Genomic DNA, 20,352 nt, shown 5'->3' with positions numbered 1-20,352 from the left:
CCAGCAAGGGCTTGATTCAGTAACTCTTGATCGATTAACTCTAACCCACCCCAACAAAAGCCCTTGGGGATGCTCAGTAACCCTTCAGTGTAACAAGCTCTGAGACAGAGAGTCTGAGAACCACAGCCTCACACCAAGCCTGCGGCAGGCAGAGTGGACTGTCACTTAACCCGCCCATCCTGCTGTGCACAGGTTGCACCAAGTGAACGATTTTTTAAAATGTCTCCCCCAGTACATGGGTGCTTCCTGGTGGTGGCTGTTGTCTTTAAAGCCCCCATGTCTGGCACATGCAGAAACTGCAGGTAAGAGAGTGAAGAAAGAGACCCCCCCTGTGGCCCCGAGCCCCAGGCTGACGCCCAAGCAGCCTGCAGTCATTCATTCACAGGAGACGCAGAGGAGTGCACTACATTTTTTTAATTCACTCAAGTTGTTACTGAAACTCGGACCTGAATTAAGACATAAATGATAAACTTTCTTTAAAAATCAGATAATTCTAACAAAATAACCTAAGAAACAACTCGGTTTCTACTCTTAAACTTTCAGAGACAGCTTTGCAATGAAGTAACTAGTGAAATGCTTTATGCAGCCGGACATCACAAGTACAACCCGAGGAAAAGTGCCACGTGGCCCGAGTGATGCTCTGAGCGCAGAAAACAAGAGGCTGAGAACAGCAAATGCCCAGGAAACACTAGACACCGTATTCCAAAAATGAAGAGAAGGTTGTTCAAACTCAGGGCAGCGACAACAGAGAGCATGGCTTCTCCGTCTCCGTTCTCTGTCCAAGACAGACTGAAAGCAGACCGCTCCCAAGCATCAAGGTCAAGGTTGCAGTGTCTGCCTTCCAGTTCCAGGATTCTCACTCACTCAGCCATGTTCCTAAGTCAAGCAGCCCTCCGGCATGTCGGGGAGTGGCCACTTGCCACTCCCTGGGGTGGGACATGTGCCACGTTCCATCCTATTCTCTGTCCCTGGAACATTCTCTGGCAAAATAAGAACCAGAATAATACTGGATGTGGGGTTCATGCCTTTGGCAAAACAGCTGCTATCCCTTACCTCAGAAGACAGGGCTCCACTTCGGAGCCTGAACTCAGGGCTCAGGAGGGCAGTGAATGCTGCCCACTGGGGGCGGCCCAGGAGTGGTGTGTGTGTGAGTGTGTGTGTGCACATGCAACGAAGAGAGATTGATTGATTGACTCATTCATTCATTCATTTTGAGCCAAGAGAAGGAATATGCTTTTCTGGCTCAGTGTGTGATTGCTCATTCTGAAAGCAGCCCCATCAGAAACCCAACTATGCAATTGCTGCTGTTTATCCAGAAATCAAGCATTTCCAGTTCTCTCTGTATATTTATACATGTTTATCATCTTGAAATTTGTTTTAAAAAAAACCTTTAACCAACATCCTGAAAATTCCCCAGTCCTTTACGCAGTTGCAGAAGTCTCAGGCTTACATCAGCACAGAAAGGAGGAAGCTCGGGAAACTAAAGACATGGAAGGCCCAGGAGCACGGGGTCATCGTTTAGCTTAACATCAGTAAAGATTGGGCTTCTTAAAACAGGGCTCTTTGGGTCCCTTTGGTCTCTGTCACTTTGGATGCTGAGGCCACCAGGCCACCGGGCAGTTCTCTTAGTAGCCTTCGTAGACTCTAGAGGCTTCATAGACTCTTAGTGGCCTTCGTAGACTCTAGAGGCTGGCCAACAACATGCAAATGTAAAACAGATTCAGAAAATGACTTCATGGAATGATAGTCGTGGTAAAGCTATCATACATTGCATAGCTACAGAGCACAGATATTACTTCATTTCTCCTCACAAAAATCTCCCAAGGATGGCATTAACATTCCCATTTTACAGATGAGAAAACTGAGCCTCAAAGAGATCACACTGCCTCAGTGTACACATCTGGTCGGTAGCAGAGCCAGGACTTACTCTTTTCCAATGGCTGACCTTCCTATTCCCCCCACATGCTAGGCTTACAGAGCCCTACCAGAGCCCACATGTGCAACCTGGACAATTTATTTATACCCTGTGTTTTCATGACCTTTCCTTTTTCTCAGAGAAAGAAAAAAAAGTCACCTAAAGAAAACGTGTTCACTGAATCGTAATAAAACTCCCTGGCCTTTTGTGTTCCTGGCATCCTGTCGCAGCCCACAAGGCCCCCACCTGTCTTCTGTGCCCGCTTCCGCCTGCCACAAACCCTCTGCTTGCTTCCCAGGCTGCCAGGCTGGGGAGTATTATTAACACAGATTAGCTGGACGGACACCATAAAAAATGTCCATAATACGCTTGTCCAGAGAATTCCAACAGTAACCTTCTCAGATGGAAACTCTTGCCCTTGCACACGAGAGAAGAGTCATCCAATTAAATGGAAGACTTGGAAATAAAAGAGATTTTCCAAGAGATTTTCTTATCATTTTGAAAGGCTGTGTACAACCCCTTCCTCAGCTCAGGATGTGCTCATTGCCAGCAAGATTCCCTCTCCCCCAGCACACCCACCAGGGGACCCAGGGACAGGGGAGCTTCAGCAATTGGTGTCCCACCCCCACCCCCACCCCAGCCTGGAGATCCGCCCTTAACCACCCATTCCAGCCTGCTTCTGTGGGCGGTACCTGCATCACTCACCCAGGAGGGCCGTCTGGGGGTGGGTCCGAGCATGTCTGCCTCTGGAGATGGACCTCGAGGGTGGCCGTTCCCTGGCCTCGGCAGGGAGGAGGAGGGTCTGTCCGAGGATCAGCAGGAGGCAGCGCACCAGCATCTTTTCCATCTTCAAGAAGGGGAAAGGGGGCAAAGCTGTGACAAACACAACAGGGGAAGGGGGCAGGGTGAGCCGGCCGGGTCTCCCTGAACTCTGGGCCCTGCAGACCTCCGCCCTCCACCCGCCTGGTCTTCTCATGTTTCACACCCGCCACTTGCAATTAAAATGCCATTTGTGTGAGTGATCCTCAAGAACCCAGGTAACCGACAGCAACTGGTAGGTTCTTGGTTACTCTGAGCGGAGCATGCATAGTTGGGATTTTTCATCCCTTTGGTCACTATAAGACTGAACAGAAAACTTTAGGGGAAAAATATCCATCCTGAAGTTTCCTCTCAATTAAGTCTATTACCAATTACTCACAGTCACATTCTACATCTTGGATTTGGAAAAGGAAAAAGCACATCTGAAGAGTCCAAGTAATAATATTCCTTCAGTCTCACAATAGTGCATGCCACAAATTAATAGACATAAATTTCCCAAGGAATTCATGTGCAGGTGGCATAAGGCAGCCTCACATAGTTAGCCTCCCAGCCTCCCACACACGTCTGCTCAGAGGCAGCAGGGTACAGCGGGGAAGGGCTTAGCCCCTGGCGCCAGACTGTATGGCTTTGAATCTTGGTTCCAACACTTCATGTGTGTGACCTTGGGTGAGCTACCTAACTTTTCCAAGCCTTATGGGAATATGAGATAATGTTAGTTAACGGAGCGAGTTAATACATGTCCCTACAGCATGCAGAACGGTGCCTGGCACACCTGGGGAAGTGGGGACAACCAAGCCAGCAAAGGAGCTAGGGAAGAAGAGACGCATAGGATCAAACCAGGTGCTGAGTGAGAAGCTCAGTGGGTATGAAGTCTTTGGAGGAAGGATCCTAAGCAGAGAAGCGACGTGGTCAGATCCAGGTTTTCCCACGATGGCCAATCTCAGTGCATCATTTGGGCTGAGAGAGGTACTCAGTGAATGAAGTCAAGACTATTCTGCCTGGGGACAAAACCCCACGGGGAAGGCTGTGTTCTGGGACTGGGTTTAAATGTATCCTTCCATAATCAACGAAGATCATGGGTGTCGGAGCAATTTATTAATTGATGCAAATTAGGTGTAGAGGAGGAAATATTCAAGGAGGAACAACTTTTAAGTATTATCGTTTGCATATAAAGTCTTCACTAAGCCCTCTTCTTGCTCTTGGCAATTTCGCCCAGGGCCTTCTTTAACCCTCACCCCTGTCTCACGGAAATCAGAGTCACCATTTCTGCTTTTCAGAGATGAGGAAACTGAGGCTCAGAGAAACTTCATAAATTTGACCAAGGTCACGAAGCTGAAATAAGTGACCAAGTAGAGATTCCAACCCAGGGTAAGCAGGCCAATTTGCCAATTCACTAATTAGCAGAAAATTCAATTATCTGCATGTCAAATCACCAAAAGTCACTTCATGCAAGGCCATCGCTGAGCCAACCACAGAGGTGCGAGGAGGGCAGAGCAGGGCAAGGACCATTTCTGGAGCTTAAATGGTGATACTCGACAATTAAGTGAACTGCTTGTTCGGCAAAGTGCTTTCAGGAATTGACCTGGAGACAAACTCCAGCATGTCAACCTCAGATTCCACGGTTTTTCATACTTGCTGTACTGAGGTAGTTCCATTTTCACCATGCATTAAAAATATATTAAAATAGCCAGTGTTTATTCAGGGATTACTATATGCCAGGCGCTCAGCCAAGAGCTTTAAAGGTTTTAAGTCATTCAAGTCCCACAGTAACTCGGTGGAGTTAAGTAACGTGAATGAGGTTGCGTGGCTGACAGAGGGGTGAGGCTCAGAGCACACTGGCTTATCACGGAGAGCTACTGCCCCCCCTTTTTTAAATTTTTAATTTTTTATTTATCTTTAGAGGGGAAGGGAAGGAGAGAAGGAGAGAAGTATCAATGTATGGTTGCCTCTGGTGAGTCCCCTGCTGGGAACTGGCCTGCAACCCAGGCATGTGCCCTGACTGGGAATTGAACCATGATCGTGTGGTTCACGGGCCCGCGCTCAATCCACTGAACTATGCCAGCCAGGGCCACCCCCCCTTTTTAAACAAATTAAACTATTTACTGAGTGGACTGGTCCCTTTTCACAGCTTTAACTGTGAGATTCCTCCTGAGGAAAGGAAGAAAACTTAGAAGATTTTTGCATCTTTCTCTGGTATTTTATTATTATTATTCTAATTTTTCAATCACAGTTTGTGTTTCAGTCGTTCTTTAAAAAAAATTTTCTCTTATTCAACCTACTTTCAAGCTTCCTTGATACTGATTCTACATGTGTTTCATCATGTATATGTTGTTTGTTATTTTAACGCTGTTCTCCTTCCTCTGAAACGGGCACATACAGTAGTCTGCCTGGATCTGCAGTTTTGCTTTCGGCACTTCCGGGTACCTACAATCAACCGCAGTCCAAAAATAGTTAATGAAAAAATCCCAGAAAGGAATAATTCCTAAATTTCAAACTTCATGCTGGTCTGAGCAACGTGATGGTATCGCAGGCCTTTCCGCCCGGCCCCAGCCTGGTCGTGAACCACCCCTTGGTCCAGCGTCCCCTCACCATGTGTGCTTCCCGTCAGTTGGCCACTCAGGAGCCATCTGGGTCAGCAGATGACTGCGGAGGCGTGGCAAAGGGCCTGGGTTCAAGTAGCACTTATTTTACTTACGAACAAAGCACAAGGGCAGTGATGCTGGCGATTTGTATATAGCAAAGACTGTAAAGTGCTTCCTTTAAGTGACAAGGTATATGTGTGCAGGAAAAAGACATACTGTATACAGGGTTCAGTACTATCCACAGTTTCAGACACCCACTGGGGGTCTTGGAACATGTGCCCCACAGATGGGGGGCAACTACTGTACAAAGGCCATATTTATTGATTTCAAAATACGTACAACATGCTCTCAAGGCCCACCTCCATCCTGACACATTTGCACTTAAATCCAAATGCTTAGAACACGATGTGGTAGATAATTAGCATTTGCAGAAAAAGCAAATACTATTTCACCAGTTTGGGTTTACTGTGGCTTTCAAGCAGTGTTTGCATTTTCAGGTCACTGTTGATGAACTAAAGGCCCTGAGGGTGGGTGGAGGGTACAGAGCTAAAAAGAACCCCAACTACGCGAGCATGAAACTAACATAATACTGTATGTCAACTATGAAAAATAAAATTTAAAAAGCAATCTTTAAAAACAGTAAAATAAATAAAACTAAACACATCTAGCTGTCTAACCCTGAGCAGGCTGCCTCCCTCTCTGCGCCTCTGTTTCCTTATGTCAAACAGGAGATACTAAACAGACCTGGTTGTTGAACGGGTGAAATCAGTTCATGTACGTAAAGCACGTAGTCACTGCCTGGCACATAGCAGTTGCTCAGAACGCATTAGCTACCTGTTGTTTTATTACTATTATTATCATCATATTGCAATCAAATCAATTGATAAACTAACAGTGATTAATTTTTTCACATTAAAACACTTAATGTGCATTAGCTTTTATGCTTACTTATGACTGTTATACTAAATTAATGACATACAAATCCATAATTCAAAAATACATTTTAGTATCTGAAAGTATTTAAAACTTTCTTTTTTCATAATGCCATGGCATGGTGAGCCACAGGCTGGGAGAAAATGTTTGTAAAACATGTATTTGCTATATGACTTTTATCCAGACTACATCCACTCTTATAACTCAAAAAGAAAAAGACCAGCCCTGGCTGGTGTAGCTCAGTGGATTGAGCGCTGGCCTGTGAAGCAAAGGATCGCAGTGAGATTCCCAGTCAGGGCACATGCCTGGGTTGCAGGCCAGTTCCCAGTGGGGGACACATGAGAGGCAACCACACATTGATATTTCTCTCCCTCTCTCCTTCCCTTCCCCTCTCTCTGAAAATAAATAAATATTAAAGAAAAAAAAAGAAAAAGACCAAAAAACCCAACTGAAAATGTAAGAAATGTTTGAATAGTCCTATCATCAAAGAAAATATTCAGCTGACAAATAAGCATATAAACACATCAACATTCTTGGTCATCAAAAAATGCATATTATAATCATGATGAGATTTCATTAGAATAGCTACAATGAAAAGGGCTGATATAACCAAGTGTTGACAAAGAACTGTGAGGAAAACAGAACCCCCATGCATTGGTGCTAAGAATGCAAATGGCGCAGTAAACTTGGTGAACAATTTGGCAGTTTCTAGAAAATCAAATGTACACTTGCCAAAGGACACAGCAGAGGGTGACCAGCTGTCCTGGTTTGCCCAGAACTGCCTGGGCTTTAACAGTGAAAGTCCTGCCTCCAGGTAATGCCTCCGTGTGGGGAAACTGGGAGGTTTTGTCCCCCTACCAACAACCCAAAAGATATGAAAACACGTCCACACACAGACTTGGACTCAGATGCTCCCAGAAGTTTTCATTGTGAAAGCTACAGACTGGCACCAACCCAAATGTCCATACATGGATGAGTGGATAAATAAGCTGTGGTACATCCATAACAAGGGAAGACCACTACTCAGCAGTTAAAGGAATGATGGACTGGACGAATCTCAGAATAGTTGTGCTGAGTGAAAGCAGCCAGACAAAAAAAGATCACATACTCATTGACTATTTATATGACATTTGACAAAGGGCGACATTGTGTGGCAGATAGCAGGTCAGTGGTTCCAGGGGCTGGGGCTGGAGAAAGGGAGTGAGGCACAAAAAGGCATGAGGGAAATTGGGGGGACGGTAGAAATGTTTACATCATGATTACGTGGCTCTATACATTTGTCTGGATTCACCAAATCTGGTGAATACACTTAAATGTGATGAATTTTGCTGCATGTCAATTATACTTCAAAAAAAGTTGCTTAAAAAGAAACTAAACAGCCCTGGCCAGGTGGCTCAGTTGGTTGGAACATCGTCCCAGACACCAAAGGGTTGTGGGTTCAATCCCTGGTCAAGGCACATACGGGCTTCATGTTTCTCTCTCACATGATGTTTCTCTCTCTCTCTTTCTTTCCCACCCCCCACCCTTCCTCTCTCTTGAAAATCAATGAGAAGCATATCCTGGGACAAGGATTAAAAATAAATAAATAAAACCAAAGAAATGGGGACAAGGGTACTGAGTACATATCAACATTAAACCAGTATGGCAATATTAATATCAGACAAGGTAGATTTTAAAAACACATGTGCAATAGCAGTGAAACAAGAGAAAAATAAGTCAGTGCATGCAGCCCAGGTTAATCATTGTTTCCCAGTCCAGCATTCACAACTGACAGCCTCCTGAAGAACAGGAGCCAACGTGAGCTGGAAAATGGAATGATGTTCGGGAAACAGTTCTTTTCATCCACGAGTGTATGCGAAGAAGCGCTGTGCTGAGAAAGAGGTTCATTCAAGCTGAATAAGTCCCCTAAAAAGCATTTGGGAGCATGGAGAAAATATTTTTTTTTTAAAATACAACCGCTTGGACTTTTGTTTTAGCCATTTTTCTCTTGCCCCTCCCTGTGACAGTGCGTCTTTTCATGTAGCTTTGCCCAGAGGATAGGGGAAGAGAGAGAAGGAGATTGTTCCGGCCTCTTAGCTCTGGGTTCTTCTAGGCATCACTGGTCCAATTAAGGGGCCGGCAAGTGGATTCCCACCAGCACCAACGCTATGTGCTGTGGGCCTGGATGGACAGGCCTGGCTCTTTTTCAATACACTGTGTGACTTCAGTGAAGTAACTCAACTCTCTGGGCCTTCATGTGTCAGCCCCAAATGACAGATGTGTCCTGGAAGCCGTGTTTCCCAACCTGAACCAGCCACAGGCCAGCACATCCCTGAAGAAGGTTGGATGTGACATCCTCCAGGGTGGTCAAGGCTTGCCTCAGAACAAGACAGGAAAAGCAGGGAGGACTCTAACATTTTTTAAGTGCCTACTATTAGCCAGGCAACGACCTAGGCATCTGGTATATTTTCAGCTCTTTTGGTCCCTCCAACCACCCTGTGAGGCAGATGAGTTCCCAAATTTATGGAAGGAGCACTAAGATGCACAGATGGAAGGACAGTGTCCAAGGCCTTGGAGTTAGTTAGGTGACAAAGCCAAGATTCAATCCCTGCCATCTCTCAGGAAGTCAGCTAACTTGTTTAAAAAAAAGAGGGGAGATTTCAAATCACCTTCCCCTAATTTTGAAAGTTCTTAGACATCAGATTCATTAGTTTTGTCCCTCCAAGGCCGCTCCATCTGCACCCCTGGCCGGCACACTGACTACCCTCTCTGCTCACAGAGTAATGGTCCCAGAGCTGCAGCTGCCCCAGAGACCCCACCTCCCTGGCTCCCACCTTATGCCGGAGTCCCCATCCCTGCTTGGTGGGTGCATGGGAACCCCACTTCTGCTAAGTCTGGAGGCTGTGGTTCTCAGGTGGCTCTGAAGGTTAGACCGCTGTTCGCTCTGATGCTGCCTGGTGTTGCATGTCTGTGCTCTGCACCCTACTGGGAGACATGCAGGCCTGCTTGCCCGCTCAGCCTTTCCGGACACAAAGTCATCTTCTCGCGCTCAAGTCCTTTCACCGTTATGGCGACTTAATCTGCTGAGCCACCCAGACTGGAAACTTGGGCCCGTTCCATATCTCCCTCACACGACCATCGCATTCGTACGTGGACAAGCCCTGGCCTTCACGCCTCTGCGTGGCTGCCCCATCCAGCGCTCCTCACTGTGACCACTATTGCGGCAACTCTCTGTCCTTCCATTTCTCCCCCCAGCTCTTCCAGGAGCTTCAGAACTGCTCTTCCTGCCTCGGGTCCTTTGACTCCTGGTCCTGTCCCTTCTCTGTGTGGACCCCATCTACGTTAGGCCTTATGGCATAATACTAATGCCCAAGGCCTCCATGACTGACCACTGCCCACCTCTCCAACTGGGGCAGTCCCACATGTAGCCCTGACCCTGCCCCCAGCAGCGCCTGAAGAACTCAGGTTCTTGTCAGAGCTGGGTGCCTTCACTCACGCTGGTCTCCTGTTGGCCTGGAAGGTCTGCTTTCTACATTAATCCAAACTGGCTTCATTCCTCCAGGCTCAGCTCATGCTACCCACTCTCTAAAATGCTTCCCAGTTTTCCCAAAGGCCGCTGGCTCCCTACACACTCCTGACACCGGGTTTCTTGCCTGCTCTGGCGCCTGGTTCTTTTTTGTTGCTGCCCTATCTACCTCCCTGCCTGGACTGTGAGCTGTTCCTTGGGACCACACCTCGTCATATCTGTGTCCTCCACGCGCTGGGTGCTGAATTTTGTAAATAAATCTTCAGAAAATAGGTAAAGCTTGAATGAACCCATCTACTGAGCAACAAAAGGTCAGTAAGTGTTGAACCCAACTGGCCCTAGTTCTGCACCAGACAGATACCAAGGCCAAGCCCAGATGTTCCTCTTGATACCGTTCTCGGCCGGGCGCCGGGGACACCAATGGCTCCACTCTTGCTTTGGGCTCACTGCCTTCAGACTTCTAGAACACGAAACAGAAATAAACTTCCTCTGTGAAGCCCCTGCCACTTCCATTGTTTTCTGTAACTTGAAATTGAACACAATCCTAACTAACAGGCTGTTTCTAAATCTCTCCTATTGAATCCATTCAGCACCAGCACTGAATTCAATCTTCCCAACACAATACCACGCTTCCACGCTCCTGCTCAGAAACTGCCGGTGACTTCCACATGCCATTAGGGTAAAAATCTAGATTCCTTAGCTTATCACTCCAAGCTCCATAGTCTGGCCCTGTGTTACAATGCTCACCTCACCCCTGCCAACACACAAACACAAACACACACCATCGTTAACCCCTGATTCCTGCCCAGTAGCTCCATACAATGTCCCTCACTCTTCACTGGTTTGACTGAGTTATGACAACTGAGATAATGGGTAGGGGCATACGTCACTTTATGTGGCAAAAGGGACTTTGCAGATATGACTAAGTTAAGGATCTTGAGATGGAGAAATTAGGCTAGGTTATCCAAGTGGGCTCGATATAATCACATGGGTCCTTATAAGAGGGAGAAGAAGGGGCAATGGAGAGGAAAGAGAAGATGGAGAAGGAGGAAGAGAGAAAAGGAGAGGAGGAGGAGGAAATTGGAAGTTGCTATGTTTTAAAGATGGAAGAAGAGACTAGGAACCAAGAAGCATAGGTAATTTTTAGAAGCCAGAAAGGGCAAGGAAACAGATTTTCCCATCGAGCCCCCAGAAAGACACTGCCTTGCGGACGCCTTGGTTTTAGCACAGCTGTTTCTGACTTCCGGAGCTGGAAGAGAATAAACTTGTGTTGTTTCAGGCACTAAAATTATAGTAATTTGTTATAGCCTCCACAGAAAACTAATACCTAAAATGTCAATGGGGGATTCCGATGGGGACTGAGCCACACTCTCCAAGGGCAGATCAAGGTTCCCCTGACAACACTCTTTGAAGAACTTTCCAAAGATGCTAACTGGTCCACTCGCTCAGCCACTGACTTCACATGCAGATGTTCTGGTAAAGTCTCAGTTTCAGCCAGCTCCCTCTGAGCACGACTACATCCTACTCACTGGTAAGTTAATTCACATGATCTCATTTAACTCTCACAACAATCTTATCACATAGAGAGTATGGTGCCCATTTGATGGATGATATAACCAAGGCTCGGATAATAATACAAATAGCTAATAAATATTGAGCACATACTCCAAGCCAGGTACTAAGCACTTCCCGTGTGTTAAATAATTTAATTCTTCCAGCAACCCTTTTCCCCATTTACAGATGAGAAAACTGAGATGCAGAGACGTTAAGTAACTTTTCAAAATCCTTACAGGTGGTGTGACTGGCAGGGTCAAGACTGGAACCCAGGCCCTTCAGGGCCAAGATCAGCGTGTTCCAAGTTGTACTCTGACTATCTCTCATCGTTGCCATCATCATTACCACCTATTGGTGACAACGGCTCAGACTGCCGGAACAGAGCCCAGCCCTGTCTTTCTCTCCGATGCCCCTTCAGGGTCCTGCTGGGTAAGGCACTGATGGCTGTCTGCCGAGCGAGCCACATGGCAGGATTCAAAAATGATCTCACGTCTGGAGCTCCAAGTGGCAACTGCTCCCTTGGAAGGGCCTCCCTGGTGCTGTTTACTAGCAACCGTGATGGCACGCTCCACTCTCCGCTTGGCACTTCAGCCCTCCTCTTCCCCCAGCCTCCGGAATTATTCCCACGTGCACATTAAACAGGGGAGCTTTCCTAAGAACGGGGAGTCCCAGGGAAGGATTCTCTCCAGGGCACACATGCTCCACGCCACATCCCAAGGAAGCACTAAGAGACTCTCTCGCCCACTTGACAGGTCTCAGACTCAACCACTCCCCATGGGACCCCCTCACGGCCTGCCCCACTGCCTGCCTAGCTTTGCACCCAACACCTGTGAAGGCCAGCCACTCGGCCTACTTGTCCTGGGACCTGAGCCTGTGTCTACGTAGCCCCTTCTCCCTCCCCACCCTGGACTCAACCCCTCCCTCCACTAAGGCACCAGTACAGAGCTGTTTGTAGGGAACCAGTGGCATTTCTTTCTAGAATCTTCAACAAATTTCTTATTCTCTGTCTTTCAAAAGGCAATCATCTCTTTCCCTTTCCTTATCTTGGGCTTCCCTTCAACTACCTCTCTGACACAGCGACAGGTTGTTTGCTAAGCTTCGGGCATGACAGCCGCCTGAGGGTATGTCCAAGGTGGACTGTGGCACCTTCAGTGAGGGAGCTCAGGCCCCGGTGGCTCCAGTTGGCCTAGATGTGGGCTTTCTAAGCAAGGAACTTTGCTTTGTAGAAAGGAGAGGCCTGGCAACTTGGGGGCCTGAGAGTGAATTCTATTGGCTCAAATAAAAGTATAAACACATAGGGAAATAGAAGGTGAAGAAGAGCCACAGGTCTCTGCTTTCTCCACAGGGGACTGACTCTAAGAAACCAAGCCTCAGCAGCTGAGAGGAAACTTTCCAGACCATAAACCAATCTTGGTATCATGACATGGTTTTATGATCTTGTCACTTTGAAAGCAGGCTGGGAGAACTGTGCAAGAGTGGACCCCTAAATGGAAAACTCCAGTTAAACACATGGAACATCTGCCACCTTTGTGTATCCATGGAGAGGCTCTCTTCCTGATTTGGGAAGAAGGTGTCTGTCTGCTCAAAGGAACCCCTCGCTTTTTCTGGAGAGATGGGTGATAGAACTCACCGTCTAACCTTAGGATGCACCTGGGACTACTCTACTAAGGACTTGAATAGTCCTCGCAGCATCGTGGGGATTATCCCACTAAATAGATGAGGAAACTGAATAGAACAGTTGGGTAACTCCAAAGTTACCAAGCTAGGCAATCTAGGCAGGCCATCCGCGGTGTCCGTTCTCTTGACCCCTTTCCCCTGCAGCCTCTTGGTTGTTTTCCGTGGTCTCACAGCCGATTAAATGCGCTTGGTACAGATGCATCCTGGCTCCCTGATTTATGACAGCTGGGAACTGGGTCAAACGTTCGGGGTGGGAGTACGTGTTCCTGAGCAGTTAGTTTCCTTGGAGACCTTACTGAGAGTCTCCATTTTTCTGTCCTCTTCCCAAACTATCCTCGGGGTTTCTAGCAACTACCATAAAATGCCCTCCCCTTTCTTTCCTTTGTCCACAGTGTAGGGAAGCTGGAGCTGAAGCTGCCACAGAAAACCAAAGAAGAGAATCTAGGTGGCCCAGCAGACCACTGTGCGGGGCGCGGGAAGAGGGGGTGAATCGGCATCAACCCGGCTAGCCCGCTCAACAAGTCTCCCTTCCCTCGGTCCGTGGAGACCAGGTCTGGGCGCCCCCGCGCCGGGGCACAGCGCCCCCACGGGGCACGGCGAGGTGGCTGCTGTGCTGTGCGCCACGCGCAGGGAGCGTGCCCGACTCGCGGGGCCCGGGTGGTTTGACTCCTGCCGGCGAGGGGCAGGGGCAGCAGGGCACTACTTGTCGGTCTGTCCCGAGGGGGCAGAGCGACGGGCCCAGGGCGGGGAAGGGACGCCTGGAGCTCCGGGCCGTGCGGAGCTGCAGGGCGAGAGGGGAGGAGGGGGTACAGCGCCCGCGGGCGTCGGTCAGCCCAGCGCTCTCGGTCTGTCATTAAGTCGGTTGGTTCTCCTGTCTGCGCCCCGGGGCAGCGAGGCCGTGCAGAGTCCCTGGGAAAGCACGCCCTGCTCACCTGCAGCAGCCGGCGCCTGGAACGCGAGACAGCGACGCGGCCACCTGGGTCTTCCTCGCGGGCCTCCGTGCCGCGTCGAGAGCCGCGGGTGCCTTCGGGGACCGCTCGGGGGAGCCGAGCAAGAAGCACGCGCCGCAGCCGCTGTATCCTCCTTGGCCGCCTCCTCCAAGTCCCATCCCCGAGCGCTCCCCTCGCTCGCTGGCTGCCTGGGAGGCTCCGGGCCAGCGCGGGCGGGCGGGCGGCGGTGGGGCGGCGCCGCGGCGGGCGGAAGGAGGGGTGTCCTCTTTGGGGATGGGGAAGGCGCGGAGAGGGAGCGGCCACGAGGGCCGCCAGGGCCGCTCCACCCCGCGGGCAGCCCCGAGAGCTGGGCACCCTAGCGGTGTGCCTGGCTCCGCTCTGCTCGGGCCTGTATGCAAGCCCAGGTGGGCATCGGACTCCAGGGGTCCGGCGCCGCAGGCTCAGAACTACAGGGAGCTTTGGTGGCTTGGTGGACGGGTGTGGGAGGAGAGCATCTCCAGGGGGAAGGGAGGCACAGCAGGGGTCCTATGCCCTGAACTTCGGGTCACGATTGGCAGTAGGCATCGGTCGATGACGGTGGCAGAGTAAAAAGTGACGAGAATTGGAATAATTGGTGACAAGTGCCAGGACCTCTCTCGTCAGTGCCCAGAAGACCCCACCAGTCATTTTAACAGAGCGTCCACTGGCAAGGACAGGCTCAAGAATGAGGGGAGTAAGGATGCCAGGATGGAAAGGAAGCAAAGTTCCTACCTACCCTGAAGGAGCGGGAAAGTCTAGTTCAGACAAGACTTTTGAAATGACGGGCGAAGATATGTGCAGTTTCGTGAAGTGGGAGAACACGGGGTGCTGGGCTCCGCACAATAGGCCAGGACACCTCCTAATATGGGCACCAAAATCCTCTCCCCAAACCAATAACCCCACGCCTCCAGTTCAGGTTTTAACAAGCTATGGGGGAGAGGCAGCAGAACCGAGTTAACGAATTTCAAAACCTCTGCATGTGCCAGTCTGATACTGTAAGTGCTCTTGGCTGCTGTTCCTCCTAACCATCAACTCCTATTTGTTGACAGGTGGTTTCTGGAAAAGGAAAAAAAAAGAAGACTAGAAAACCCACACCATATACAAAATCAGTCCTCCAGAAAAGCTCCAGAAGTGAGTAATTAAATTTACCCATAAAACGAGGGGCTACCATACTGAAGCCATCAGGTACCATAATGCCAAGAAAAAATCTTGGATTCACATTCTCCTTACCCTGCACCTTGGGCCCACTGGGCACTCAGTTGTGTGTGCTGATCAGAAGTTTCTTTGTATTTCTTAGGCAGGAGGTAGGTAAAGGTCAGAAAGCAGTGGAAGGTCTTCAGGAAATGTTTGATCTCTGAAGTCTTGGATCCCACAGATGAAAGTAATTCCTGAGTCTGGGCCAGTGAAAATCCCGGAGTTGCTGGGGAAGTTGAGTTATGGTTTCTGGAAATTATACGTTTAAAATGTGTCGCCTTCTTCCAAGACACCAGTGGGATGCAGTAATTTACCAGGAAAACAATAGTAGTTCTGAAATCCTTCCAGATTTTAAGGAATTGTAATTTAGTAACTGATTCCAGTGAGTCAGGTGTATGCCAACCAAAATGGTTTCCCCCCCAGGGAGTTCTATCGGAATTCCTCAGAATAGAAAATCTCCGTGTGAAGCGTGCCTGCGGCCCAGTCAGGTGGGTCAGTGAGCGCTACCTTGTGAAAAGATCTTCAGGTCTGCCAGAAGGAAAGGGAGCAAAGGTGAGTTTGGTGTCTTGAAATATCAAGTAGAAAAAAAAAACCCATGCCTTAGTTTCCTGATTCCCTTTGGAGTGAAGGCAGGTTAGTGAGAATAAAGCCCTGCCCCCAGCTTAGTTACTGTACAGAGGGCCTTCTTCAGAAGAACAGTGAGTTCAGAGGTTTGTTCTCAAAACTCTGGGGGCACTCAAGCAAGCAGACAAGAATTAGGGTGTGAGGCATTTGCGAGTTCAGGAGTCAGCTGGAATTGATAGCTGCTCAAACTAATCACACCTTGGTAGCCGTACTGGGTTCCCCTCTCAGTTCTCTACCTCTACATGGGGTCTATTGCGGTGTAAGTTTGATGGGGGAAGAGGTAGGGGGGTCACTTGACCCAGGCCTCAGACTCATGAGTAACCGCAAATATAGACTTTTGCCATAAGCATTCATTTGTTCCTTGTGAACAATAGAACTTCTGTTGTGTTTTGCTTCCTAGAGGGCAGGTTGAAATGAGACTATCGAACAGTAAGTGGACCAGAGTACAAGGAAAGTGAAGCAGACAAGTTAGCTCACAGACCCATAGCCTAAGATAAAGCCCATACTGAGTGAGTGAGAAACATCAAGTTTTAAGGTCAACTGCGCTGTTTCTCTAGGTGACTGGTGATGGTCTAGTCCTGTGTAAACTGTTGGAGCTCCTCCCACTCCCACTCAGGTAGAAGGGCAGGATGTCTCACCTGGGGGAGGAGACATGTGCCCTTTGCTGCCAGCTGGTTGGCTCTGGAGATACGGGGCTGGCAGGAGAGCATTCCAGGACAGTGGCTGGGTTTCCGCTCCTGCCCAGGGTGGAGCTCTCTCCTAGCTGGGGCCCTGCTCCTCTTGGGCGCTTGCTCCATCAACAGGGATGGCTAGTTCCATGGGCTGGCTGGTAGCACCACTGTTTTAGGTGAAGTAATTTCTAAACAAACATCATCCCACCTTGGAAAGACAGGATGAACGTGATCTAGGAAACACTATAGCAAGTCAAAAATTTGTCCAGGAGAACAATAACATTTAAAAGACACAAATGTTTATATGTGCTCTTGAAGTTGGACCATTTGCTCTGGAGGGCAGGCACCAGGCCTGTTTGTTCACAAACACTGCCCCACTGCCCCGTGCTGTGCTGTGGAAGGGACTGGGCTGCTGTGGCTTTAACCTGGCCTTACAGCCTGGTGGTGTTTGTGGAATCGGGTTGATGAGGTTACCTATTAAGAATGAGATACAGGCCCTGGCTGGTGTGACTCAGTGGATTGAGCTCCGGCCTGCAAACCAAAGGGTTGCCTGTTTGATTGCCAGTCAGGGCACATGCCTGGGTTGCAGGCCAGGTCCCCAAAAAGGGCACAGGAGAGACAACCACACACTGATGTTTCTCTCCCTCCCTTCCCCTCTCTAAAATAAATAAATAAATAAAATCTTTAAAAAAAGAAAGACAATGAGATAACAGGATGGAGTGGGGAGCCATAAGGCACAGGCAAGAATGAGTGGGTATCTGACTTGTTTTCTTGGATATTGACAAGGCTGAAACACCACCTGTCTCCTTGGAGACTAGTTTGCATTTGGGAAGTGCAGGGTGGACCTGCTGTGTGTGGAAATATTACTCAGCAACACAGACTGCTGCTTCTTTCATCCCTAAGCCTAGGAATTGGAACAAAGTGGTCTGTTGGTAGAAGCCAATAGCCTCATGCCTGTGACACTCAACTGTCTTCTCAAAATGTCATTCACAAGTCTATATCTGCATTGGTTGCCTGGCATTAAATTGGATTGCAAGATACTGGGGCAATGAGTGTATGTCTTTGTCCTATAAAACCTCCACTTGCTGCCAGAGTTCAGTAAGCGGCGACTGAAGAATAACAGAAATATCAGAAGTCAGGACTTTTCCACATTCTCTGTTGCTGGAAAAAATAACTGGGACATGGTTACAACTGGGATGGAAAGAAGACGGCGTGACCTGTGGAGAGGCGCAATGTATCGTACGATGGAGGAGAATAACATGTAGTGCAGTAAAGCGAACACTGTCACTGGAACAGCAGCCTCTGGAAAGGAGTCAGGGAAATGTCTTGACTCATTTGAAACAAGAATTGACAAAGCCATTCCCAAGTATGGAAAGTGCCAGAACATTACTGGCTACCTGTACACTATCTGTGAACGAAACGATGTGGAGAAGAGGATGCAACAACCCAAGCTTTAAAACTTGAAAGTTTGTTTTTGTTAGATCACAATGTCTAATAAGACAGCACAGCATCACTGGCCAGAACTAGTGAGATGACACTGACTAGCAATGTTTCACCTTTAGCTCTATCTCATTCATGGGGCAGAATAGGATGTTAGAACACATTCTGAAAATCAGTTATAACTGACCCTTGAGTGACATGGGTTTGACCTGTGTGTCCACTTACATGTAGTTTTTTTTCAATAACTATGCAGTCAGTCCTCCATATCCCTGGGTTTTGCATCTGCAGATTCAATCAACTGCGAATTGAAAACACTATTTTTTGATTGGGAGAATCGAAATCCCACCGTAGGCCATGGTTGGGAACCCACAGATGTGGAGGGCCGACCATATGCATCGTTCTATGCATTTTATACAACAGACTTCAGCATCTGTGGATAGATTTTATTAGGAAGCAGGGGGGTCCTGGACCAACCCCCTGGGGGTACAAATGGATGACTGCAGTTAAGTTTTAGGGGAGTCAAGTTATATGCAACACAGCTAAACTACAGAACAACTATTAGTCAGAACCACCTGAAATCTAGCTGAATGGAAATCCTACAGCTAGGGATTGGAACAAGAAGCCACACCAAGACTGGTGGGAGGGAGCAGAGACATAGACCTGGCTGGTTCCACACCCGTATGTGGTGAATAAAAAATGGGAGGGCTATCTTGGCTGCAGAGGTGCCCCCTGATGAGCAAAGGGTCCCAGCCCCACACCAGGCCCCCAAGCCCAGGGTTCCAGTGATGGGAAGAGAAGTTCCCATGACTTCTGGCTGTGGAAACCAGTGGGGATTGTGGCTGAGGCAGACAGAGGGCTTCTGGAGTCCCAGGTATTCTTCTTAAAGGGCCCAGCACAGACTTACTCGGACTCACTCCCTCTGAGTTCCAGCACTGGGGCAGCAACCAAAAAGTTACCAGGAGAGGAACTGAAGTGTCTGGAATCAAAGGGCTGGAAGGGGCAGCTTTCTCCCAGACAAAAGTGCTGGCAGAGGCCAATGTTCCTTTTCTGAGCCCTCCCCCTCAGAGGCAGCAGGTGGACAGATAAAGCACTTCTAAGACAAGGTAAAGCTAAAGAGTTCATCATCACCAAGCCATTGTTACATGTAATGTTAGAATTATTTTAAAAAAGAGATCAAAATTATGAATATGAAAATGGCAACAAATCCACAACTATCAACAACTGAATCTTAAAAGAAAAACAAAAAACTAAGCATACAACCAGAACAGAAACAGAATGATAGATATGGAGATCACTTGGAGGGTAATCAGCTGGGAGGGGAAAGGGGAAGAATGGGGAGAAAGGTAGGGAATAAGATTTGTAATTAATAGGTACAAAATAGACAGGGAGATGTTAAGAATAGTATAGGAAATGGGGAAGCCAAAGAACTTACATGCACAACCTATGGACATGAACTATGGGGGGAGGTTGCTGGAGAGAAGAGGGGTACTGGGTGCAGGGGGGCCAAGGGGGAAAAGTTGGGACAACTGTAATAGGATAACTAACAAAATATGTTTTAATATATATCTAAACAAATAAATTGGAGTACATCAAAATAAAAACTTATGTGTTTCAATGGATGCCAGCAAGAAAAAACAACCCAAAGAATGGGGTGGGGGGAATTTTTGCAAATCATAGACTTGCGTCTTATTTTGGCAAATAAAGACTTATATCTAGAATATATAAAAAACTTTTACAGTTCAATAATAAAAAGACAACCCACTTAGAAAATGGGCAAAGTTTCTGAATAGACATTTCTCCGAAGAAGACATATACATGGTCAATAAGCTAGTAAAAGATGCTCAGCATCACTGATCACTAGAGAAATGCAAAGTAAAACCACAATGAGAGCACCTCACACCGGTCAGAATGGCCACCATCGATAAATCGACAAACAAATGTTGGCAAGGATGCAGGAAAAAGGGAATGCTGTGCACTCTTGGTGGGATTGTAAATTGGTGCACCCACTACAGAAAGCAGTATGGAAGTTCCTAAAAAAATTTAAAATAAAAATAGAACTACCATATGATCCTGCAACTCCACTTCTGGGTATTGATCCAAAGTGGATAAATCACTGATATGAAGAGACATATATCTGTATGTTCATTGCAGCATTATTTATCCTAACCAAGATACGGAAGCAACCTAAGTGCCCATCAACAGGTGAATAGATAAAGAAGAGATGGTACATATATAAATAGAATATACATATACTAAAAAATAATGAATTTTTTGCCATTTACAATAGACATTGACCTAAAAGAAATTATATTGAGGTAAGTCAGAGAATTGCAAATGTAATGTGATTTCACTTATTGTGTGGGATCTAAAAATAAAATAAATGAACAAACAGAACAGAAAGAAATCAACAGATACAGAGAATATTTTGACGGTTGCTAGACGGGATGGTTTGGGGAAATGGGTGGAAGGG

At 47.7% G+C, this 20,352-nt stretch overlaps 1 protein-coding gene across 3 annotated transcripts in view; it reads right to left on the bottom strand.

Annotated features, from left to right (window-relative positions):
- The window catches only part of MATN2 (matrilin 2), a 126,652-nt gene extending 112,494 nt beyond the window's left edge, over positions 1–14,158 (bottom strand). For 2 of the 3 annotated variants that reach the window (XM_037048248.1, XM_037048250.1), the window contains exons 1-2: positions 13,918–14,158; positions 2,621–2,788 (exon numbers count right to left, since the gene is read on the bottom strand). In XM_037048248.1, the coding sequence (XP_036904143.1) occupies positions 2,621–2,762 (142 nt within the window). In that variant the 5' untranslated portion in view covers positions 2,763–2,788; positions 13,918–14,158. The remainder of the gene's footprint in view (positions 1–2,620; positions 2,789–13,917) is intronic. The other variant, XM_037048249.1, reaches the window with a different exon arrangement.
- Positions 14,159–20,352: the final 6,194 nt, after the last annotated feature.

Source organism: Sturnira hondurensis, unplaced genomic scaffold (assembly GCF_014824575.4).
Source record: "Sturnira hondurensis isolate 20B ecotype Veracruz unplaced genomic scaffold, ASM1482457v3 Scaffold0006413, whole genome shotgun sequence".
Classification (NCBI taxonomy): Eukaryota; Metazoa; Chordata; class Mammalia; order Chiroptera; family Phyllostomidae; genus Sturnira; species Sturnira hondurensis.
This window is presented reverse-complemented; position numbering and strand designations above follow the sequence as displayed.